Source organism: Cavia porcellus, unplaced genomic scaffold (assembly GCF_034190915.1).
Source record: "Cavia porcellus strain 051 isolate PalLab524CR breed Dunkin Hartley unplaced genomic scaffold, mCavPor4.1 scaffold_21, whole genome shotgun sequence".
Classification (NCBI taxonomy): domain Eukaryota; kingdom Metazoa; phylum Chordata; class Mammalia; order Rodentia; family Caviidae; genus Cavia; species Cavia porcellus.
This window is the reverse complement of record NW_026947504.1, coordinates 26,519,940-26,545,365: the sequence shown is the minus strand read 5'-3', so window position 1 is coordinate 26,545,365 and position 25,426 is coordinate 26,519,940. Positions and strand designations below refer to the sequence as shown.

Here is a 25,426-nt window from a genome sequence, read left to right as displayed (position 1 = left end):
AGAGAAAACGTTCCTAAAATTCATAGACTAGAAACCTAGAATAGCAAAAGCAAGGCAGGAAGCATCACAATCCCTGACTTGAAATTATATGCAAAGCTACTGTGATGCAGTTAGCATGGTACTGATTTAAAAAACAGATTAGAAGATGCAGACACAGGGCCAGGAGTTTAGCTCAGTGATGTAAGTGCCTGCTTGGCAAATGCCAGGTCATGAGTTCGATCCCCAGAACCAAAAAAAAAGATGTAGACACAACTAAAAAGACATTTAGCCACCTTATCTTTGACCTAGGAACCAAATACGTTCAGTGGAAGAAAGATAGCCTCTTTAATAAATAGTGCTGGAAAAACTGGTTCTACATGCCAAAGACTAAAACTAGAGTGTCTGTCTCCATATACAAAACTAAGTCAAAATGAGTCCAACGTCTAAATATTAAAACAGAAACTCTTAACTCTACTGTGAGAGAAAGTATGTGGAAATCTTGAAGACATAGCTGTACGCAGAGACTTCATGAACAAAACCCAAACTGCATGGTAAATACTTTAAAGAACAATTGGAATCTCATCTTATTAAAAAAAAAACCTTTTGCACATCAAAAGAAATCACAAGGTGAACAGACAGAGTGGGAAAAAATGTTAGCCAATTGTCCTTGAGACAAACAACTTCTCTAGAAATACAGAGAACTGAAAAAATCAACCCCTCCCCCAAATTTAAAGACCCACTCCAAAAATGGGCATTTGAGGCAAACACATGCTTCTTGGATGAACTAGTACAGTTAGCAAATAAATATATGAAGCAATGTTCAGCATCATCATCAGTCATTCAAGACATGCAAATTAAAACAACACTGAGATTCTGTCTCACCTCAGAAAGAACAGCTATCATCAAAAAATCAACCAGGAGCAAATGCTGGTGGGGCTGTGGAGGAAAAGGAATACTTCTCCATTGTTGGCGAGAGAGTAGATTGGTGTAACTGCTGTGGAAATCACTGTGGAGATTCCTTAAAAACTAGAATGAGAGGTCGCATTTGACACAATGGTTCCCCTTCTGAGTATTTTCTCAGAATTAAAAACATCATACCACAGTGACATATGAGCACTCATGTTTATAGGAGTTCAATTTGTAATAGCTAAATCCTGGGAACAATCCAAATGCCTGTCAACCAAGGAAGGAATAAAAAGGATGTGGTCTTTTTCTATAATGGAGTACTACTCAGCTATAAAAAGGGATAAACTTGAGACTTTTATAGGTAAATGGATCCAACTGACGACCATACTTATAGATGAAATAAATCAGACTTGCATGTGTAAACATAATATTGTTTCCTTAGTGTAAGAAGTTGAAAGAGTACAAAAATTCAAAATCTACAGTAGATATTGTAAAATGAGAAGTAACTATTCAAAAGGAAAGAGAGGCTGGGTTTGGGGAAAGGATAAGAAAGGAAAAAATATGTATGTATATACACACATAAAAAAGTTAAAATAGTTATACTACTAATTTCTCTTAGTTCATTGAAAAGAAAGGATTGTGCCTATGTTGTTTGATCAAGTTTTTTGTTCCTGTATCTAGTAATATAAGCAACTACTTTGAAGGTAACAGTATACAACCTATGAGCCATTGTTACACTCCTACTATCTTATCTTGAAGTATTGTATCATTTTTTTTATTTTTTTCTCTTTAAAGTTAAAAAGAATTATGAATGGTTTCACAATTACAAATTTAAAACCAGAGGTTACATCTCAGTAGTTTAAGGTTTTCTGATAATGTGAGTGAAGCCTATACACAGTTTAACACAGTAGTAAAAACCTTTGCTCAGGAAATGAATCAAAACACCAGGACTCTGATTCCAACTTTGAATCTGTGTGACTTTGAGGAGGGACTCATACTTTGTGTGAATCTTACCTCTCTGTAAGTAAAACAAAATTATTTCAAAGGTAACTGCCTGCTCTTCAAATCCTCCCCTTAGTCTTCTTTTGTTCCCTTCAGTTCGGTTCACGAATTTTCCACTGCTATTGAGTGGGAATTTTCCTTTGATCTGGTAATCTTGGTTTAATGTACTCTTCACAGATTTAAGAATGAGTTTCTACTGTCCTTCTATTTGACTTCTCTGAGTGATATCCTGTTAATTCCAAATGTTCTTGTGTGTGTAGGAAAAGATTCTCTTGTGGCTTCTTCAGTTCATGCAAGAACAAGGCATCTCCCTGGATGAGGTGGACTACGAGGGCAACAGTGCTGTCCACGTGGCCTCGCAGCACGGCTACCTTGGGTGCATACAGGTACATGGCGCTGCTGCTCTGCGGGAGAGAGGACTGTGAGCCTAGTAAAACAAGCACTGCGTTTTCAGGAAAATGCTTTGCATTAGAGTAGACATGCAAAATTATAATGATACATTTGCATTTTTAAAAATCCACATAAATGTAGCGATAAGTAGCCCTCAGAGTTTTCCCTTCATTGTCAGAGGAATGGAGAGGGATTTTGCCTGCTCTCCCAGCATAATCCTGAAACCCCAGTGCTGAGGACAGTAGTTGTAAAGTGTGCTTGGTCCTCAGGATGGCAGGGAAGCGCTCTAGACTGACGTCTCTCAGTCTCCAGTGATAGACTAGGGTTGCCCTCATCAGTACATCTTTACCTGCCCCTTGCCCAGGTGCAAGAAAAACCAGACAGAGTTTCTAGGAATAAGATCAGAAAGATTCTTCACAGTAGGCTGCTGTTTCCCATTTTGTCTCTTGTAGATCCAGGCTTCTCACATGCCTCTGGTAAAGCCCAGCGTTATTTGGGGGAAGACGGTAGATACTGTTGCCATCAGGCCTTGACAAATGAGACAGGTCCTGCTTGGCCAGCCATTCCTCCTGCTACCCACAAGCAGCCCAGGCCCTTAGCCGAGCTGCATTCTCATGTTCTGAGTGTGCGGTCCCTTTCCAAGATCCTGGGCTTTCTACAGGAAGTCATCTGTCACCCAGATGCAGAGCTGTACAAGTCTGAGCTAAGCCTAGTGCCCCCATCAGAACATGTGATGGGAGAGCCCGGCAGTGGTCCCCAGAAATTTAGGAGTAGTGAACAGGAAAGCATTATTCACCCCTTCACCTACAAATGTTGAGAATCCTCAGAGAGAGGAATGGTCCAAAGGACGAGGAGTGTCAGGTGGGAGAGACCAAACAACAACCGAAGAATAGAAAATGAAGTCAGAGTTTAGGTTTCACTTAAAATTTTATTGTTGATACTAAAATATAGTTAACAGAATCAGGCCAATCCAAAAAAAGAATCAGGCCAGTCAAAGCATTCTTACTGAAAATGCCCTGACATTTTTGGATTTATTCCCATAGGTCAGGGAAAAGAAAATTCACAGCAGATGCTTGAAGGCTGACGCTCTAGAAATGCTTCTACCTCAATGATGTCATACGTTCCACATGTTTTGTGTGTTAACACATTTTCCACCCCTGCAAAGCGACCCTCCTTTTGGATTGTGTGTGTGTTGCTTCCTTTGTTGCCGACCCAGTGTGCTTATTCATTCAGCAGGTACTGAGGTGCAGTTGTGTGCAAGGCAGACTCTACTCAAGTCAGAAAACTAGTTGCTATGCGAGATACAGAGAATCAGGAAATAGGAGAATATATAAAGGACAAGATGTAAGTGGAAAGGGCAGCATAGAAAGCAGCAGAAAGTTCTGTTCACATGAAGTTATTCCTTAAGGCTTATGTCCTCAGAAAGTACTCAGAGTACGTACATCGGAATGTTTTCCCATTATCACTGGCAAAGCAGACATCTTCTAATGTAAGGCTCCAACTTTTAAAAGCAATGATAAGAAATTAATATAGAAAATAAATTTAAATTCTTAGGATTTGCAGAAAGATTAAAAGAGTAGCATTAGTTCTTGTGGAAGAACAATAATTAACATGGAAACTATAATTTTCCATTTATCAAACACCCCATTATTTAATATTCTTAATTTTTATCAGCTAATATATGACCAGAAACCAAAAAGACAGTTGATATCACTTAATTCTACTTAAGACTTTAATCACTTTATCTTCTAATATGTGAAGAGCAGCAGTCTCTCCTTCCAGAGCGTTTATCGCCCCACTTAGCATAAATGATATTTTTGGCACTAGGTGATGCTAGGGAAGGGTTTACTCACTGGATGTGAGGTTTAGAGAATAAAAATCAAAGGAGACTAAGAACGAGCAAGGGACCGCATGAGGTGAGGAGAAGAGGAGTAAGGAAAGCAGTGCAAAGAAAACCGGAGGACAGGGTTAAGGGGAGCGATGACAGTGTGTGTTTACACTGAGTCTGCAGGCTCAATGCTGCCAGAGTCCCCAGGAAGCCTGTGAGGGAGGGGGCCACATTTCATGGTAAACGGCCCTTTAGTGGTGAGTGATCACACACCAAAAAGAAAGTGAGCTCCTTAATGACCTCTGAGTTAGTCTAAGCAGTCTTAAGAATTTAAATACAAGTATTGTTTGTGGAAAAAAATCATTACTACCAAAATAAACCTCAAGGTACGCAGTCTCCTCATGATATCATCAAAGAACACATTACATTGTGGCGGCTGCGCAGTAGTGATGTAAACAGCAATTATTGATTTCAGCTATCCTTCATCAAATTTCCCTCTCCTATACTTACGGCCCGATTCTATGACTTCCTCCATGCCTTTGATTATTAAAGTGTACTCCAAAGCAATTTAAAATTTCAATCTTTCTTCTGGTCCCAAGCATTCTTCCCACCCCACCCCATCCCTGCCTGCACCCACCCCGCAGGGTGGGGATGTGGACTCCTGAGTAAGGCATGATCCGCCGTCACCACACTGGTTCCTGCTCCCCTCTCCTTTCTGCACTTCAATGGTAGAGCCAAAGACAGCATACCAAGCGTTGAAGTCAGATGTCTCTTTGCCTAATGGGAAGTTCTGTGGCTTCCTTGGAAGATGCCACTGTTTCCTCGTGACTGCGGTGACTGTCACGCTCTGTGGCATCCTTCAAGCACAGACCGTGGTGGGTGCTGTGGACAGGCCCAGGTGAGCTCTGGGGCCTCCTGCTTCAGGCCTCACCTGGCACCTTCTCCTACCCCAGAGTTCCCATAACTCGGTGCACTCTGTTTCCAGTTGCTGTTGGAGACCTTTCTCCTTTTGCAGGAACAGGGACACGTTGTTCACACCAACTGCACTTCTACAGCATCTGCTCAGTCTACAAACAGAGCCTTACCGTGGCACGTGTGGGCATTTTGGTTACTTCATGGCCACCCCACTCTCTGCCTTGCCCTTTTTCTTCTATGTTAGTCCTGATTAAGTAGACTCAGCAGGAAATTAGCAAGTATTATTCCAAAACCACTTACCAGGACCCTCAGACAAGTAGGTCCCAGGTAAATGCAGCCCCCTCTCCCCATCATGTAGGCATCCGTGACATTGAATTGACCATTTGGGGCCATCAGAAGGGACAAAACACCTCACCACAAACACTGAGCTGCACATACCAGAAAAGAAAGGACTAGGGGGAGGACATCTGACCCATCCCCTTGCACCTCCCTGTGTGGGCTCCAGGCCAGGACAGCTAAGAGTCAGCGGGGCTCAACTTCACCTTTGTAGGTCCTGAAGGGGGGCATCTGACATCACCGGTGACCCACTTCCCAACCCTGAGAGCTCTGATGATTGCCTCCACCATTCTGTTACATTTCATTAAAACCACAGTGTTTAGGCCGAGAACCTGATGCAGTCTTGTATCTCTGTACTTTCCTGGCAGACCTTGGTGGAGTACGGTGCAAATGTCACCATGCAGAACCATGCTGGGGAGAAGCCTTCGCAGAGTGCAGAGCGACACGGGCACACCCTGTGTTCTCGGTACCTCGTGGTGGTGGAGACCTGCATGTCGCTGGCCTCGCAGGTGGTGAAGCTGACCAAGCAGCTGAAGGAGTAAGTGGCCTGTTGATTCTGTGCAGACAAAGTCCAGCTGTCATGGCTGTGCTGAGATTTCAGCTCCAGGACTGAGGTGGCTCCCTTCTTTCCAGACATCAAGGGAGTTCTAGCATTATCTTTTCCTCCGTCCTAGCACTCACGCCAGGGTTCTGCTGAACTTGCCATCTCTGAGACAGAGGCAAAATGATGCTGCATTTAAACCAGGTGGGGCCAGCTCCCTGGGCGGGGAATGTAAGCCTCATTGGATCAGGAGGGAGTCTGTGTGTTCAGGTCTCAGGCCGGGTTATAGAGCAGAGCACGGAAACACATTTAGGTGTTATCTCTTGTTTTCTGTCCTTAGTGTTCCAGGAATCATAAAGTGTAAGAGTGAACAATAGACTATAAATGGACCAGTTTCTCACTTTTCCTAAAAAATAAACTGTATATTTAGGAAATTATAAGCCAGGAATTATATTCAGTGCCTGGCATGGTGGCACATGTCTGTAATCCCAATATTCAGGAGGTTGAGACAGGAGGATCATTGTGAGTTGGGAGCCAGCCTGGGCTACATAGTGAGACCCTGCCTCAAAAAAACAAACAACAAAAAAAAAAGACTTCATAATCACCAGTAAATTTATTATAAAAGTTAAGCAGGTGCTTCATGACTACTCAGAATACAAAACAGTATTCACTCTAATTGGAGTCAGTTACTTCCTTGATATGGCTAAGTGGATACACATTCTATATTTGGGTGTCAGGGAAGCATTTCTTGAGGCTGGCCAACACACCTTAGAAGAAAAGAGGACTGTGAGAGTCCATCAGGTGGGTTTCTAGCAAGTTGACAGATGAAAGGGCTAACCCTTTCCTGAGGGGACTAAAGCCAGCTCTTGAAAAGTACTAGATCAAGTTACAATTGCCATACTGGTGATGCTTTCTGAAAACTGAATTAGCACTCACAGTCATGTAATTCAAAGTGATATTGAGCAATTAGGAGTAGAAACCCCCAAAGTTAAACTTTAGAGAGGAAATATAAAGCCTTAACCAGATGTATATATTCATATGAATATATGTGTGTATGTGTACTATATATTGCAGATTTATGAATATTTTATATAGTATAGAATATATGCATGTACCCACATATATAAACAGTAATATATATTATATATAATATATTACTCCTAAGTACAGCTCATTTGAAAAAAGGCCAAAGTTAAGAGGCCTTGTCTTGGTTACTTTTTCTCATTGCTGAGACAAAGCACTCAACACCCAATTTTAAGGAGGAAAGGTTTGTTTATCTCACAGTTTGTGGCAGTTTAAGTCCACCATTTTTCTGGCTACACAGTGAGTGGCCTGGTGGAGGAGTAACAGTTCATGGGGTGAAAGACAGCAAAAGTAACAAAAAACAAAAAGGGAGGGGCAGCACAGAGAAGACTCTTTCCCTATACAGGCCACATCCAGCCTAGGGTGAGTGTAACACTCACACCCACAATCCCAGCACTGTACCGCGAGCCAATCAGGAACTCTAGAAACCCACCTCCATGACTGCCTGAGGCTTTGGGGGGACATCTAGGCACAAATCCTAACAGGCCTTAATTGATTGGAAGTATAAATCATGCAAAAATGTGACAAAGTCTTGGGCCCTCTTTCCCTTTTTATACCTAGGGACGCCTCACTTACCTCTCTGCTTCCATTCTGTTGCCTTTAAGGTGTAAGTTTCTGTGTCCCTCCCCAGTCAATACCTAAAATAGTCTTCACAATGAGTTCAGATATTTCCTAGTAAAGCTGGGCATGGTAGTGCACACTGGTAATCCCAGCACTCAGGAGTTTGAGGCAGGAAGATCACTGTGAGTTTGAGTGTAGCTTGGGCTACATAGTTCAAGCCAGCCTGAACTGCATAGTGAGACCCTGTCTCCAAAAAAGGATATTTCCTAGTAAATAAAATAAAAGTTTAAAACTTAGAAAAATGTTTACCTCTGAGTATGCTCTGCTCAGCTGAACAAAAGTTCTTCAAGATAGGTGAGCTGGTTGCACCTAAAGGTCTCAATGTAGCTGAATGAAAAATATACAGAGATTAATGACTTGATAACGTAGGTTTCTATAGGAAACATGATTCTGCTCCTGTCTTCATGTCCCTATTTTGGTGTTCCTGAAGATAAATTGCCAAGTGAAAGAACTGCTAGAACACAAGGCACACACATTTAAAATATAGGCAGATAGTACCTAATTTCCCAAAAAGCTGTACCAAAGTCTACTCCCTCTAATAGTGCGTGAACATATCCATATGAAACTGTGAAACATCCAATTGAATGTTTTTGCTAAGATGCATACTCAGAAAAGGTCAGAAAACATGCTCCTGAGTCTCTGATGGTGGACTGGAAAACTTTTCATGAGTTTTTCAATATCCATTTAGTTGGTGAATTATTCACAACTATGTCTTGGCACTTTGTTGATCCTGGGATAAAGTATAAATATACACTAAAACAAAACAGTTCTTCAGGTACCCCCAAAACTAAATACCATGCACAGTTGTAGTGAATCTCACTGAAGTTGGCAAAACTGGAAACGGATAGAGAAATCTATTCGGTGTAGGACACAGTGCCCTCTGGCATATGAGACACCAATGACATAGAAAAGTGCAGGCTTAGAAATTTTTTCCAAGGATATAACACTTAGTCTACAAAGTTAGTAGCTTTAAAAATAGCACAAATTTACTTTTTACTTCTGCAGGTCAGAAGGTTAGTGTGGGTCTTTCCAGGCTAAAATGAAGGCGTTGGCAGGCTGCAATCAGTTCCTTGTAGGTGCAGGATGTGAGGTCTCACATTTCAAGTCGCTGCCACTGAGGGTCAGTCCCAGCTGCATTCGGGGACTCACAGTTCCACTCTTCTATCGCGGACCCCAAAAGTGTCTGGACTGAGTCCTTCCCGCAGTTGCAGTCTTTCTCACCTACTCTTCTGCCTCTTCTTCGACTGCTCCAAACGTGTATGATTAGATTGGAGCCATCCCAGAGGTCCCGGAGAACTTTCATATTGTGATAGCAGTTGGTATACAGTATTCCTTCTCTTTTGTCTTGTGAGGCAGCATAGTCACATCTGGGAATTAGGACACAGATGGAAACTTTTGGGGGTACCTCTCTAGTATGCCAGGGGTCTGTAAATACCACTTATTCCTGCACAGTAATCTCCCTAGTGGTTAATAACTGTTTTCTAAGTGGGTTGTACTTCTTATAACCTATGACTTGTGGACTATTTTCTTTACTTGTAAAAAATATTCAGCACAGCACCTGCCTGGCAAGTATGAGGTCCCAAGTTCAATTTCCAATAGCAAAAAACAAAAAGAATATTCGAAAACACATGCTCTGATGTCCAGAGGAAATGGAGAAGTAGTGTTGCTACACATCATTTTTCCCTGGTACATGAAAACACTTAGTTATATAATTGCTACCCAAACTGGAAATAGTTTTCTTGTTTTGGTCAATTATTTTTTCTGATCATTACATGGATAAAATTGTAAATTAAAAAATTTGGAGAGAGTAAGTATCATTTTGAGTATAGCCTTCTAAATTTTGTTGTATTGGTAGCTTCCTTAAAAACAAGATTACATATAGTGTTTGTAATATTCTATTTTAAGGCAAGTAAAAACATAATATATTCACACATATATATCTTTCATATATTAGACAAACCTTTTGTATATAAGTATTCTAGTATAGTATCATTTATCATTTCTAACAGCTGCCATAATAGAAATAATTATAAATTATTTCTCAATCTTATTCATGAGCATTTTTTTCTGTCTTTTTGAGACAGGTCTCACTGCAGTTCAGGCTGGCCTGGGGCTCACTTTGTATCCCAGGCTGGTCTCGAACTTGCAACATTTCCCTTGCCTCAGCCTCCCAAGGGCTGGGATTACAGGTGTGTGCCACCATACCCGGCTTTCATGAGCATTTAGATGGCTCTAGTTTTTCATTAATATGAACAGCAAGCATCTTTTTGGCACTTTTGACTCCTAGGAAAATTTCTAAACTTCGAAAAATTTTTAAAACCTTTAATTCATTGCAGTTGACACAGCTTATCACAAGAAACAACTTTTACCTCCTAGCGTATAGCAGCAGCCTTGTATCAGAGCATGTGTTGGTTGTTTTCCTGCAGACAGACTATGGAGCGTGTGACACTACAGAACCAACTCCAGCAACTCCTGGAAGCCCAGAAATCCGAGGACAAGTCCCTTCCTTCTTTGCCCAGGTAATGCGAGACTCCCATAGGAGTTCTTCAGTATCTTAAATCCCTCAGCCGTCTTCTGGATTTCCTTTTGATGTATCTGAAGAAAATAATAGTCAGACACAGCTGCACACCTGTGTACTCCCACCTCTCTGGGCACTGAGGCAAGGGGGTCACAAGATGACTTCAGCATCCACAATGTCGCAATTTAAGGAGACTTTCTTTCAAAAAGGCAGGTGAGGGATGTAGCTCAGTGAAAAAACCCTGAGTTCAACCCCCGCTCTAAAAATTTTAAAGACCTTTGATTAGGTTTTATTCTATTCTGTTTTGTTTGATTCTGTTATATCTGTTGGTATGGACATCTATTTTGAAGAAAACAAGACATTATGGTAGCCATTGTTGATCTACTGTTATCTTGTTTTGAAGTTCTGTATCGCTTTCATTATTCTGTTCTGATTAGCTTTATTCTGATTGGTTTGATTTGGTTTTATTCTCTTTAAAATAAGGAAAATTTGGGCCGGAGATTTAGCTCAGTGGCATAAGCACCTGCCTGGCAAGCATGAGGTTGAGAGTTAGATCCCCGGTACCAAAAATAAACAAATAAAATAAAATAATTAAAAAATTAAAATAAGGTATTACAGTGAAAAACTGTGGGTCAACAACCTGGATTATTCCCATGCTCTACTATTTCTTTGTTCCATGGCTATAAACAAATCATTTTCACTTCCTGATTTATGAAATAAGAATAAGTATATATAGCTCAACATGGTTGTTGAGAATGGAATTATGAGAACATTCATGTGAAATTGATGTGTAAACAGTAAGTCAAGCAAGTTTAGTAGTCATAGGCGTGCTGTAGTTTGGCTATGGTTGCTTCTGTGGAGTATTTGTAAATTGCTATGAAAAGTGATTAAGTGATTATACTTAATTCCATTCTCACTATTTGTAAATCAGTTAGTTTGCTTATGACAGGGCCTTGCTAGGTCCTTCAGGCTGGCCTTGAACTTGCTTTGCAGCCCATACTGGCCTGAACTTACAGCACACTTTCTGCCTCAGCCTCACAGGTGCTAGGATACAGGGGTGTACCACCATATCCAGCTGTGAATTATTAGTACTAGAAAAAGTCTCTTGTGTCTTGTTCATTCTGACCAAGTAAGAAAATCATCTCATCCCCTTCATACTTTTTCAGTTCACCTGCTTCCAGAAAGTCCCACTGGAAAGTTCCAGATGCAAGTGATGAGTCTGTAGCCAAAAGCAAACCAGGAGTTCAAGAAGGGATTCAAGTTCTTGGAAGCCTGTCAGCATCTAGCCGGGTCAGAGCCAAAGCAAAAGATGAAGATTCTGATAAAATTCTACGCCAGTTATTGGGAAAGGAAATCTCAGAGAATGTCTGCACCCAGGAAAAGCTGACTTTGGAATTTCAAGATGCTCAGGCTTGTTCTAGAAATCCTAAAAAGATCCCTCTGGAGAAGAGGGAGCTGAAGTTAGCCAGGCTGAGGCAGCTGATGCAGAGGTCACTGAGTGAGTCTGACACAGACTCCAACAACTCTGAGGACCCCAAGAATACCCCTGTGAGAAAGGCTGACAGGCCCCGGCCACAGCCCATTGTGGAGAGTGTGGAAAACATGGACAGCACAGAAAGCTTACACCTGATGATCAAGAAACACTCTTTGGCATCAGGACGCAGGTTTCCTTTCAGCACCAAGGCCTCGAAATCCCTGGATGGCCACAGCCCATCTCCCACCTCAGAGAACAGTGAACCAGACCTGGAATCCCAGTGCCTGGGCCTGGGGAGCATTCCTCCGAGCCAGCCTTCTGGAGACCCCACACAGTCCAACCCTGACAGCGCTGCTGCCCAGAAAGTTGCCACAAGTCCCAAGAGTGCCCTCAAGTCCCCATCTTCCAAGCGTCGGACATCTCAGAACTTGAAACTCAGAGTTACCTTTGAGGAGCCCGTGGTACAGATGGAGCCGAGCAGTGTCCTTGAACTAGATGGAGACAAAGACAAAGACAGAGACAAAGGTAGGACCCTCCCACGGAACTCCACAAGTAGTGAATCTGGGGAGCAACTGAAAAGGCCTTTCGGAACCTTCCGGTCCATCATGGAGTCCCTGAGTGGCAATCAGAACAATAATAATAACTGTCCAGCAGCCAGCCAGCTGAAGACATCCACGCTGCCCTTAACCTCACTTGGAAGGAAGACAGCAGACAACAAGGGAAACCCTGTGAGCTCCGCTAGCAAAGGAAAGAGTAAGGCTGTGAGTGCTCTTTGGAGAATATCCTTTTTCTTCTTAGGTTGACAAGATTATACCTGACCCTACAGACTTTTGACACCTTGAGGGAATTCCCACAAAAATTCCCAAAGGGTACATTGAAAGCTTAATTTGCATGTTTCTAATGAAATGTATCATGTTAGGACACATACTGCCTTTTCTTCGGAGAATACTTTGAACCAGGTCAGGAAATCACTAAGGATTAAATTCTCTCTCTCTGCTTCCCTCAATGACCTGATCTTTGTACGCTAGGACTCTTGGGCTGGGAGGCATTTCTAGAAGATGAAGCCACCAGTTGGTGCCAAATCAGTCCGTCATCAGTACTGATTCTGCTTCAGAAAGCATTTGTCCTCTTCGTGTTACTGGATAGTTTATTCTCAGTTGAAAGGCACACAAATAGAAACTCCATTTCTAAAAACTTTTAACTCCTCAGTTTTGGAGTAACCATTGAATGAGGTATTCAGCAGGGCCTCCATGTGAGCACCATGTAACACAGACCCCCAAGTGTCGACTGGAGGCCATAGGAACCTGGGTGTTTGCCCGCACACAAAGGATGCAAATGTACCACCAGCTACATTTTATAGTCACATTAATTGGAAACCCATGCACTATCACTTGTGATTTCTATCTAACGAATAAGAATTGTAAACATCTCTTTAGGGGGTGTCTCTGCTTGACATGCCATCAAAAAACAGCACGGCAACCAAAATGCAAAACTCAGTGTGAAATGACCGCGGTCACCTACCATTCCAGGCAGTAGACCTCCCAGTGGAATGTTAGAATCTTCGTAATTTATTATCTACATTTACTATTATTTATTATGTTAAAATCCCAAGGACTGTCCTAATTCTTTATGGTATCAACTCAACTTTTATTAATTAGTATCCCCTTAATTGCTAGGACATTAATTTTAAAAGTATATACCAATTCTATGTGTAAATTACCCTAGTTATAAAGAACTGCAATATGCATTTGTTTCATCTAGAAAAGGTATGCTTGTGACCAACACACAAGAATTTTAAATTAAATATTTCAAAAACTTAAACTGTTTCAATAAAACTCTTCCAATAACTTAGTAAGTGATAGGAGTAAAAGAAATATTTGCAGTTTTCCATGTTCCTTAGAGTATATTCTCAGCTGCTGTCATCTAATCTGTCCCTAGCATGCTTCATATTTGTTGGAACTTGTGCATGTGCTGAGCTTGTTGCATGTTTTCAGATAATGTTTTAATTGCACCTCTCTAGGAGATGTACAGCAGCTGCCTCAGTCTTGCCTCTAACACGCTGATTGAAGAGCATCTGCATAACTGTGCACGGTACGTGGTACCCAGAGATGCGTTGTGCAGCATTGCCACGCCTTTGCTTAGAATTGCATGAGCTCTAAAATTATGGACCTGTGGCAAATGTGAGTGTGGGATGACAAGGAAGAAAAATTCTGTGAATCTTTGACCAATAGAAGTAGGCACAGAGGGTAACTAGGTAGTGGAAAGGTAGCTGCCACTCTTTGCAGGAACTTCATGGCAGCGTTGCTCAGAGAATCCATCCACTCGCAGACTGCTGTGTTTCTTAGTTGACTTTGGCATTCAGTCTTTGCTTTAATGGATTCAAGTACCAAGTAAGCATTAGAATTAAATTTCCTGTCATGGGTAGCAGGAGTCTGTCTCTGATCAGAATCAGAAATTTGAAACAGTGCTGGAGTTTTATTTCAGTGTTGATTATCTACTGAAAGCTCTTTTCGTCACCATTCTGCTGATCTCAGGAGGAGCAAGGGCCTTGCCCACAGAACTCCCTTAGCTTTGCGCTGTGAAGCACAATTGCAGTTCGGAAACCAGCATTGGGGCACTCACCAATAGAACAAGGGTCTCTCTAAGACAAATGTTTCCAGCTTCAAATACTGCATTCCTGAGAGAGAGAGGGCGCCCAGTTCCTGGGACGCCTCCTTGGACAAAGTCCTTCCACAGCCCAAGGATCGTCTTCCCGTTGGGAAGACATGTAGTTTCCCGACTGGACTGAAACCAGGAGGAGGAAAGAGAGCAGCCTGAGGGGAGGTCATGCAGCCAGTGTCCACTGCAAAGGCAACTGATGCTTTGAAATCATTTAAATAATTTGAAAATTATGACATGCCGTTTAGCACTCTTCCAAAATTCCCCCAAAGAATGTGAACGTGTATATTGTACTTACAAATCTTAGTTCAGGATACAAAGATGCAAGAAAATCACTACCCACCCTACCCCACCCCTGTGTCACATTTGATCCACTCTAGGTCAGTTCTCAAGTTGGAGGGAAATTAAATCCCTAATTAACTTTTCATTTTGCCTATGGGACCCAACCACGTGAAAGAAAGGAGCCCAAGTACTTATCCATCAGAAAGGCACGGGCTGTGTTAATGGAGTGCACTGGCCTTGGAGTGTCCTGCTCACCGAACGCTGGTGGTCTGCGTGCTGTGGTTCCCAGGGGCCCAGGCAGTTGCCTGAGCTGTATCCAGCTCTAGTGGGGCGGATTCCCAGGCTGGTGTAGCAGCCAGTGCCTGGGTGGAGGGAGCCGGAAGCAGTACCCTTCCCTGCCAGACACTGAAGCTGGCCCACTTCTGTTTTTCTCAGCTTAGATCCCCCACTTCTGTACCACTTTTCTGTACCCCTTTGGGACTCAGCAGGTCTTCTGTTACTTGGAAAATTTTACTTTTGTCCTTAAACAGAAGTCACTGGAAACACCCTGAAGCAAGGAAGCACAAAGGCTTGGCAAACTCCCTCGGAGTGGGAAGAATACTTCTCATTTCTTCCCAGCTTCTGTACCAATTGGAAACAAGACAATTATTATCGTAATAGACTCTCATGCCAGGAATACTTCAGCCTGTCTTTTCACATGCAAGGGCATAAAACTGAATAATTTACTATAATAGGATCACAAAAATCAGAACACAACATAATGTAAGAGGGCCACTAGTTTTGCACCTTCTCACTCAGCTTAAGGAACAGCCCTTCAAAAGTCTCAGTTCTAAACCTGCTGGTTTCACTGGTGTTTTGTATTAGTAGAGTCTGATTTTAGCAGTGCATTAGAAACCAGAAATAGCCAGGGATTATCGCTTAGCAGCACAGTGCCTGGCTGGCAAGCTTGAGGTCCTGAGTTTGATTCCTGGTACCAAAAAAAAAAAAAAAGAACCAGAAATAAAAATAATCATATCAAATAAATGTCCTGACCCCTTTTTCTCACTACTCTATGAATCAACCTATATTTAATCATAGTTTTAGTTTAGCAAGTATTTCCATAAAAAGTAGAAAATCTAGGTGTTTTTTTCACATTGGAGTGAAAAGGTTTCTCTGATTTTCTTATAGTGATAACAAAGGAAAGGAGAACTGGACTGGTATGTTCTTGAGGTAAATCAAGATTGAAAATAAGACTGAAAATAAAGATTCCTCGAAGAAATTAAGACTAGGGTGAAATGCCTAGCATGAAAATTACCTGACTTCACCAGCCTCATTTTACCTATGGGACCCAATTTCATGAAAGAAAGGAGCCCAAGTATATATATGGCTTCAAATCTTGGTCCAGAAATTTGCTTGAAGACTAGGTGGCCCCTCCCAGGTAGCAAAAGTGTCAGGTCAGTGGCCATCACTAAGTGGAAGTTGGCTCCAAAAGTCACTATTGCCGAGTGGCTTTGCCAGGACAGCCCTGGGAGGAAGAGTAAGATCACATGTCGTAGTTCCAAGGGTACCCTTTTCCTGGGGTAGCAAAAATAAATGCAACCTTTTAAAGAATGTCAGTCCTGTGGGAGGATGCTGTTGCTATTTATTTTTCTGAATTGGTCACAGCTTGATAGCAAGGAGTCTAAATCTCTTTTCAATGCCTTTTAAAATTAGATTCAATCTTATAAATAGTTTTCCCAGTGTACTTCAACTGCAAGGATGACTTGGTTTATAACAAGCAGATTTGTCTTTACTTGCCTTACAAAATTTGAGTTATTACAACTCCAAAGGAATGTTTGCAGGTGCAGTTCTTAAACTGATAATGAAGTGTTTGTTTCTCAGAACGTAAGTCTGCTTGAGATTTATAACATATGTTCTGATAGGAAGAGGGCAGTGGCCCTCTGTCTGACCACAGTAGTACTGTGACCTGAGAGTTACATCAGGAAACGCCTAGTGCCACTGCCAGCATTAAAAAACTCCTTTAAAAAGGCAATAAACACCAGTAGTATGGATTTTACTGTCAGAAAATTTGCTACACTCATATATATCTAAAGCTAAGAGCTAATGTCACATATTTTGCATAGATTTCAAGGTTGTTCAATGACTCTTTGAAGTCCAGTGATCTGTTTAGCCCGCGGTGATGTGATGTCAGCTATGACTGCATAGCGGTTTGTTGTGCCTCACAAAGGGCACCTGCTTTGGAAATCAGAATCATCCCACTATGATGTATTCTGAAGCATACCAGATTAATGGCAGCTAGGAAAACTACAAACAGGTCGCTCATTTCTCCATCTCTAGCTTTCATTGCTCACTCCCCAAAGATCCAGCTGTGAATTGTGTAAACTCCGAGGAGACACAGTCTGTATCAGTACCGCCTTCATACCATGTTCAGAGCCAGCAGCAGCGTTGTCTATTTATAAACTTTCTTAAGGCTGAAATTGTAAATAAACAATAGAAACCAGAGTGAACACGGCCTAGTGCCTTCACCAAGCACTGCTGTCCTGGCAGTGACTGTGGTTTTCCTCCCTGGATACCATGTCCTCAGGGTGGCAGCTGATTGATCATGACATATTTTTTGCTCTGAGACACACATTTTGCTGTAGCAGAAAAAGGCATCATTCCTGGGCCCAGACAGGTCGTCATCAAAAAAATTAAAGGCCAAGTCCTTGAAGTTTTAAGAGGAAAGCGATGACCTTGAGTAGCTCATTATACCCTCATTCTCCTAGTGTCTAGTTTGGCACTTGGCACATTGGGTTGATTTCATAAATATTTAGAAAGAAGCAGAGGCAGAGAGAAAAAGGAGAAAGTAGAAAAGACAAATACGTCAGAGGAAACAACGTGAGCGTACCATCCCACAGCGGGAAATATGCTGCGCTCTGTTTCAGTCTTTATAGATCACGAGTCCACCTTCCTGCAGTACATTTCATTGTTGGTACTTCATGTCCAAGCTTTCATATTTTGATGCACAATCCCGTTTTCAGTAGATGAGATGTGTGACAGCTGTACTCTAAGGGAAATCACAAAGTAGCAAGGTCTCCCTTCTTTGGTCATCAATGGACACGTGTTGGGACCATTTCACACCGATCCTGAAGTTACTCTCTGGTTACCACGTGATGTGCAAATGCAGAATCTGTGCCTGGATGAGTCAGCACATGCGATTATTTTAAAACCTTATTTAAATGTAAGTCTTTTCTCCTTTCCAATTTTGGTCATTCAGAATGTTACTATTCAAAGAAAAAAATCAAGGCACAACAAATTATCTGAATAATTCATGCCAGAATTACCCAGGCATTTTCCTTCTCTTGAATACTAGTAATTCAGGACAAGGCAATTGAAGGGTTTAGAAGGAATGCATTATTTTTCTATTATGCCAGTAAGTGCCCCAGTTAACATTCAGCTGTAATCATGCTAGATTCTGTCCTGAAGAAACGTGTACTTGTGAGGGAACCCGAGATCCCTGGCATTAAAGCAGAAGGGTCCCATCAAAGTCCAAAACTATACCCTGTCCTCTCTGGTCTACAACCTAAGCTTCCTTTTTAGTGTCTGTTTCCTTTAGTTTTTTTTAATCAAGATAATATAAATACATATAATAGCAACATTGGCATTTAAAAACTGGCTGATCTCAATGCCTAAACCGTTCATTCCTTATTTCTACTTTCTGATCAAATACTTGCTTGGCTTCCAGATACTTTCTGATTATTATTTCTAAATACATGTTTATATAGATTCTCAGTTTCAAATATTCTCTGAACTATTGTCATCCTGCTGCATTTAAAATATCCAAGGGGACATTCCAGATGCTTTGCATATATTTGCTATGTTAATCTTCACAATGGCAGATACTATTATCCAAATTTTGAATATTGAAAACAGACATAAATGGCCATGTATCTTGCCCAAGCTTACACAGGAATGTTACAAATTGTGAAGCCAGGATTTGAATTTGATATTTAATTGGTCTGAAATCAGTTTTTATTCCTAACAGTGAACCAAATTTGTCTACTTCTTCTATTTTAGCATTTAACACTGTCCCTCTCTGTCCATCTGTCCATCTATCTGTCTCTTTCTGTTTCTCTCTCCATCTCTCTCTCCATCTCTCTGTCTCTGTCTCTGTCTCTTCTCTTCCATACACACACCTTACTTTTACCTCTTCTCTCACTGATACATAAAAAGAGCGTGTGTGTTCACATTTGGAGTTAAATCAGTATTCAGTGTTTATTATGTTTTCAGTCTCTATTGTGTTATTAGTACATGTTTGCAGTACACGGGGAGGTGGCACACACATAGAACCGTGGTAATTCTCTCTATCCCCCTTCTCCTGTCCCGCTACCCTCCGTCTGTCAGACCCTTTCCAATGCAAAAGATTGGTTTCCCTGTTTCCTATTATCTTTTATTTTGCTCTTTATATTTTGAGTTTCTCATATAAGAAAAACCATGTGATATTTAAACTTGTGTATGTATCTAGTTTATTTCACTTAACATTGTGGTCTCAGAACAGAAACAGTTCATCTTCTGGAAGATAAAATAGGTGAAACTCTTGAAGACATCAGCATAAGCAAGGATTTTCTGAACAGAACTTTATGTTTTGTATTATGGCTATGTAAATACCAAGACAGATGTATGTGATGTGCAAGATTTTCTTCCTTACAAAACTTCGTATTCCCAAAAAAATAATGATTTTGATCTCAGTGTACAGTTCATTTCTAAACACTTTGCTTAAGACAGACTATCTTCCATTGCTTTCCGACAACTTGGCTGTCTCGTTTTCTCTCCTGCCTCGTGTGTGTTGCCGCCTGGCTTGCATCCTCAAGTCCCTCTCCATTGTCTCAGGAGTCCCCTTATGTCTTTCCTGCAGACCCTGTCTCCTGAACACTGGTCATTGCTTCTAGTTTGCTAACATGCCTTCCCTGAAAACAACTTCAATTCTCTGGATTACTAGGAGTGTTTGGCTGGGTATAGAATGTTACAGAACTTTATAGAAATTATTTTCATTTCTAGAACACACTGCTTCATTATCTTTAGCTTCTATTGTGTCTGCTGCAAAACTCCATTTCGCTCTGACGCTGACCCTTAGAAATTTACGATGTCTCTTTCCCTGCGCTGTGCTGATGGTTGATGCTGCGCTGTGATGTGTTTGTCTTCATCCCTCAGTGTGGGTGTGCAGCAGGCCTTTTCAGTCTTGAGCCCTCCGTGCTTCAGTTCTGGAAAATGTCATACATGATTTGGTTCAGAATATTTCTTTTCTCCAGTTTCTCTGTCTTTCATTCTGGGAACTCCTTTATTCTGATGTTGGACATACAAGCCTTTCTCACTAGTCTTCTCTCTTATCCACACTCTTGCTTTTTCTATTCTACTTTCTAGGGTATTTACTGGTTTACCTTCCAATCCTGTTATTGTTTTCCTTTTTATTTCTGCAGCAATAATGTTAATTTTCAGTGGCACTTTATGATTTTGGTCTTGATTACCTTCTTAATCACAATATATTCAAATCTTATTTTATCTTCCATTTTTCAAAAAAGGCAGTATAATGTACACATGCTTTTTTTCCCACTTAACATTTTGGAGGTCTCTGTTGGTTCATACAGAGAGAGCTGCTGCTTTCTTTACTCCTTGACTGTCGTCTTCTGAAATATGTGGTGTCCTAATTACTCCATCTTGAAGGACAAATCCTTTTGTTGGGCTTTTGACTAAACACCTAGGCTTATTCTTTATCTCCTGTTAAATCACTCCAAATGTCTATCCATCTTCCCACTTAATAGAGTACTATTGTCATCTCGTCTGTTACCGTCTTCTCTCCCATTTGCCTTATTCATGTAGGCTTATCCCCTTTTAAAATGTATTTACTGTCACATTAGTGTTATTTTACAAGCAAAATGATAAGTCTGTATTCATCATGTGTAACTGGAAGTCTTTAGAATAATGTTGTCACCATTTAGTTTTTTTTATTTCTTCCCTTTCCTTCTCTGGCTCATTTACAACTCTGTAAAGTTTCAGTTTCATAGAAATATGAATTATAAATCTCATATACTGATGATGACTAAATATTTATCAGAACACTGCTGGTAACCTACATTGTCTTGATGAGTGTATACCTGAAGTCATTAAGTTGATTTTCTTAAAAACATTTGTTTTGACTCATTTTCCAGGTGTCCAAGGTCAAGGGCCTACATCTGGTGATGACTTTCTTGGCTAAGGCAGCACTCAGCATCACATGATGAGAGACAGGGGCACACGTGTGTGTCCTGTGGTCTCTATAGCTTCCTTTTTTCACTTAGTAGAAAAAATTAAAGCAAAATTTCATAACAAGATAGTAGAATAACAATAGTTAATACATTACATATCATCTTTAAAGTAGTATTGAGAGTAGAAGATACGGGCATAAAACATTATCCAGTCCACATTAGCATAAACCATCCTTTTCTATGAACTAAGAGACAGTAAAAGCCACTTGACCTCAACAGTGAGAGCTCCACCTTGTGGATCTTATCTAGTCCTAATGACCTCCCAAAGCCCCACCTCTGAGCACCATGTTGAGTTAAATTTTCCTCCTCCTAAATTTAGCATAATGGAGATTAAATTTCAACACGTGAACCTAGAGACACTCAAACCATATCGAAGCCAGAACAGTGAGCAACCAGATTTTGAGGGCATAAACTATGCTCCGGACTCTTCTGCATCCAAGTGTGTCCTCCGTGTGTTACCAAGAAATATGCCAAAAGCAGTTTGGGGTTTTTTTGTACAGCAACACGAAGTAAAGTTAGTAGTAGGTGGGCTTATCACCTTCTTGAGATAGCTCCTTTTTAGAAGCTTTAACACTCACAATGGAACCACCATCTTGTGAAAATGAAGACACCTGTCTAGAGGAAAACTCACTGTCAAAAGCAAAACTCTTCCAAGATTCTGAGTCTGACCTCTTTTTCTGTACACTTACTAGGTGTTGAGTATTGAAAACAGCATTATCGTTCCCTAGTTTCTTTTTTCCATAGATTTACCTACTTGGTGGTCTTTTAACATACTGTTTACTGAGATGCACAACCAAAGAAAAAGCATTCTTCAGACTGTTAAGATTCACGTTTATTGGAGAATGAAAATGTCACTGATGATTCCATGTAAATGACACTTTAAAGTTGCCTCCATTTGACCCCCACCCTGTCTGTCTGATAAGCCTCCTTGGCTATGGAGTGTCTCGATTCCACTCAGTATGATTGAGAAATTACTTCTGGAGTAGAACTCAAATGTGTTTAGTAAGTAGGTATTGTTATACGAATGTTGCTTTTATTGTTTAAAGAGTGGTTTATATGAAAAGAAAATAATTTTCCTTTTGGAATGAAGTATTCCTCAGCGTGGTTTGTGTGTTGATGATTTCCATTTTTGGTGAGCTGTTTAGTGACATTGTCTTGTAACTTGACCATGATTTTATCTAATTTTGGCCTGTGGTTTCTCTTCTACTTAGGCATAATGACATCAACAGAAAAATGAAGAAATCCAACATAAAGCACATTGCTGAGCCAGAGTCAAAAGAACTGTTTTTGTAAATCAGTTTTTAATATCCCTTTAATACTGATGCCCTCTGGACACCATTGGACATTACTGGACTGTCTTCTGGGGAAGTAGATTGATGAGAAATATGCCTCACCAGCAGATGGACAGACTGTCAGGATGCCTTAAATTTATAGGATTAGACTAGAAGATACATTTTAGGGTATATTTGTATATATAATTTGTTTTTTTAAAGGTGCTGTTTAAAAGAATGGTTGGGCAAATATATGTTTTTGACATTGGATTGATCCAACCTACTCACAGGACCCTCAAGCCACTGACACAATTTTGTATTCGTTGATTGCATGAGTGATTTGCTAATGTCAGTCAGACTTCCTTGTCTCCCATCACAGACAGCTGTGACTTAGCTCCTCACTGAGACCAGGTTTGTGGTGGTGTTTCTGTTAAGTGTTTTTCTGTCATTTCTACTTTTTTTATAAAGGAAATAAAACAAGGTTAACAGCCACCTATAAGCTTGGGGCCATTCCTTTCTAATAAATCTGTGATATTCTGATTTCTACAGGACTTTGAAGGTATTTTGATAGTTGATATTTGATTTCAAGAACCAAGTGCCCCTTCTGCCTGTTTTCCCATAAGAGTGAAGTAAAACATCCTGTATTTCCTTAAGTACTAAAGATCGTACAAGTGTATAAAGTAAGCCAATCCTCTGCATTCTCAAGTCTCGGCGCTGACCTGGGAAAATACTAATGACAGCTGAGGATTTGGTCCTTAGAGGTCACTTTTTTTCCTGACTCTGACACACTGGGGGGCCTCCCCTTTTGGAGGTGGTGCGGAGCCAGTGTTCATAACAGCCTTATTGTTGATGCAGCTCTTTCAGCCCACATAAGCAGTTCGGTTCCAGCACTTTTCATCTTATCATGTATTTCTGTTGAAACTTCAAGAGTTTTATTTTCAAAGTGTTGGCATGGCCTATGAGAGGCCTGTCAAGTTGGTTTGAAAGGGGGAATTCTCAGCAGTAGGAGGGAGCACTGTAGTCAAATGGGAGCCGTCCTGCTGCCTGGTGCATGACGCAGGCCGAGCGTCTGGATCTGGGTGCAGTCTCACATGTGTGAGCTAACTCCGGCTTGATGAGATGCAGTGAAGTGGTGAAGATCTGAGTGTCTTTCATGGACAGGACACCACTGTGTGGTGATATCACTACTCCTGTTTTACAAATTAGAAACCAAACTTCAGGAAGTTTAGGTCCCATGTCCAACATAATACTAGTAAGCAGCAGGAGTAGGTTTTGGTCCGTGTTTTCTCATCGTCACATCTGTATCATCCTGTACTATGCTATTTCCTCGTCCCTGGGCTACTATACAGGAACCCTGAGTGCAGTTGTACTTCTGGACAACAACTTGGTCTTGTGCAGGGGACATTGTCTCCCTGAGAAATCTGAAAAAGGGCAGTGTTACCTATATACACATCTCGGGGGTAGGTTCCTTCCAACTTACAGAGCTACATGTATATCAACCTCAGCCAGGTTCCTCTGTCCATTTGAGCCCTGCGATTATCAGAGCCTGGTGCTGCGTGTAACTACCTCTGCCTTTCCTGTACTGCCTTAGCCCCAGATGAGCTGCCCTAGCTGATTTGGGGCCCTTAGCCTTATCTGTCTCTTGGTGGTTGACTCACTGTTCACCTCCTTCCTGTCATTTGAGACAGATAGGAAATACATGACGTGCACCTATGAGGTGTAGATCGGCTATGTTTGTGGCCTGGTTCAAATGAGATGATGTGAATCACGCAAGGAGGCCCACAATGGGGTCTGCAAAACAAGGGGACCCCAAGCATACTGCCTTTCTCTGGCCCCAAAGGTCCTAGTTTTGTTCTGAAAGAATGTTTTTTGTTTTGTTTTGTTTTGTTTTTTTAACATCAAGAAATTTTGGCATCCTGTGAAAAGAAATTTTAAGCAAGGCAGAGTAACCAAATAAACATAACAAAGAAAATTTCCAGAGTTTGAAAGAAAAAGGTCATCATTTCTAGAAAACTTTGGCAATTCTACTGGTAACATTTCAGCTCTCACTGTACTAAATATAAAAGAATAAAGAATGCAATAGGTAAAGGAGGAAAGCTGAGCAAATTCGTCAGCCAACTATAAGATGTGGATTCTGTGTTTAATGGTGTTTCTAGGACACTGACAAAGCTGGCCCTTAGGTCACACATTTACATATCTTACTGTCCAAGTTCCCTAGGAAATGGATAGAGTATGATTACTGGGAATTTGTAGATCGTTTCCTTACCACAAACTTACGCACAGTATTTTAAAAATGAAAATGGAAACTGATTTTTCTGTAGAAATCAAGGCATATTTACATGCTAGAGAAAGAGTTTGTTTCCTTTTAGTAAGCAGAGCTTTGGGACCCCCGCCCGACATCCTTCCCACTGGACTAATGAAATGAGCAAAGCTCTTTCTGCATGCCTAATTACATGCCGTGGAATAGGAAACTCGGCACCACTCTGGAAACCAATTATAACATCTGTCAGCATCTTTTAAATATTGGATTCTTTCATGCCTCTAAAGGACTTGTACTGCCAAAGTTTAACACATCAAATTAAAAACATTTTTTAGAAAAGATAACAAGATACTGAACCATACCGCTTTGCTTGGATTGAGTTCCCATGACTTACTCATTAAACCTTACTATCAGGCTTCAGCCCCAACAAGGAAGCTCTGGGTGTGCATCCTGAGGTTGGGAGAGTTCCATAGGACTCTCCGAGGAGATCTTCAAGTAAGATGTTGTGAATATCTTTTCCCAAACATCAAACAACAGGATGATACAGAGTAGGTGAAGCAACTATAAAAAAGAGACTCCTTGATACAAAATGAGTGAATGCTTCTTGTCCATGCCCACCTATATGCTTGATACTAAGTTAGCAAAGTTAAATACATAAGAATGAGGAACTCATCACAACAGAGTTGGTATCATTGCCCCATAAAACATTAGGCTCCCTCTACTACCCAGCCCTTTCATTGATGAACAGGTCTGACATCCTATCCTGTGTTTTCTCTTGTGTTATTTCTCTTTATTCTTCAACTTCAAGCCTTTGATTCCTGCCCCGAATGAGACCGTGTCATGGTTTGTCTGTGTCCTCCAGGCCTCATGAGTTTGCATTGTGCATTTCTGATGGTTCTTGTCTAGTGCTTGGATTGATGATGTCAGTGCTATACCCACATAGGGGTGGAGCCAGGATGTGATGTAATGGCAGGAAGAAGGTGTGTCTTGCTTTTTGCTGGTTAGAGCTTGCTGTTTGCAGCCACCATGAAAGGCAGCCCAGCCATGCCCACCTGCCTGGGAGCCAACTGAGTGTGGACTGAAACCTCCAAAAACTGTAAGA

At 41.1% G+C, this 25,426-nt stretch overlaps 1 protein-coding gene across 7 annotated transcripts in view; it reads left to right on the top strand.

Annotated features, from left to right (window-relative positions):
* The window catches only part of Sncaip (synuclein alpha interacting protein), a 146,045-nt gene extending 123,489 nt beyond the window's left edge, over positions 1–22,556 (top strand). For 6 of the 7 annotated variants that reach the window (XM_063232446.1, XM_063232445.1, XM_063232447.1 and 3 more), the window contains 6 exons: positions 2,148–2,273; positions 5,725–5,894; positions 10,028–10,120; positions 11,286–12,354; positions 13,614–13,684; positions 22,005–22,556. In XM_063232446.1, coding sequence (XP_063088516.1) covers positions 2,148–2,273; positions 5,725–5,894; positions 10,028–10,120; positions 11,286–12,354; positions 13,614–13,684; positions 22,005–22,086 — 1,611 coding nt within the window. In that variant the 3' untranslated portion in view covers positions 22,087–22,556. The remainder of the gene's footprint in view (positions 1–2,147; positions 2,274–5,724; positions 5,895–10,027; positions 10,121–11,285; positions 12,355–13,613; positions 13,685–22,004) is intronic. The other variant, XM_063232449.1, reaches the window with a different exon arrangement.
* Positions 22,557–25,426: the final 2,870 nt, after the last annotated feature.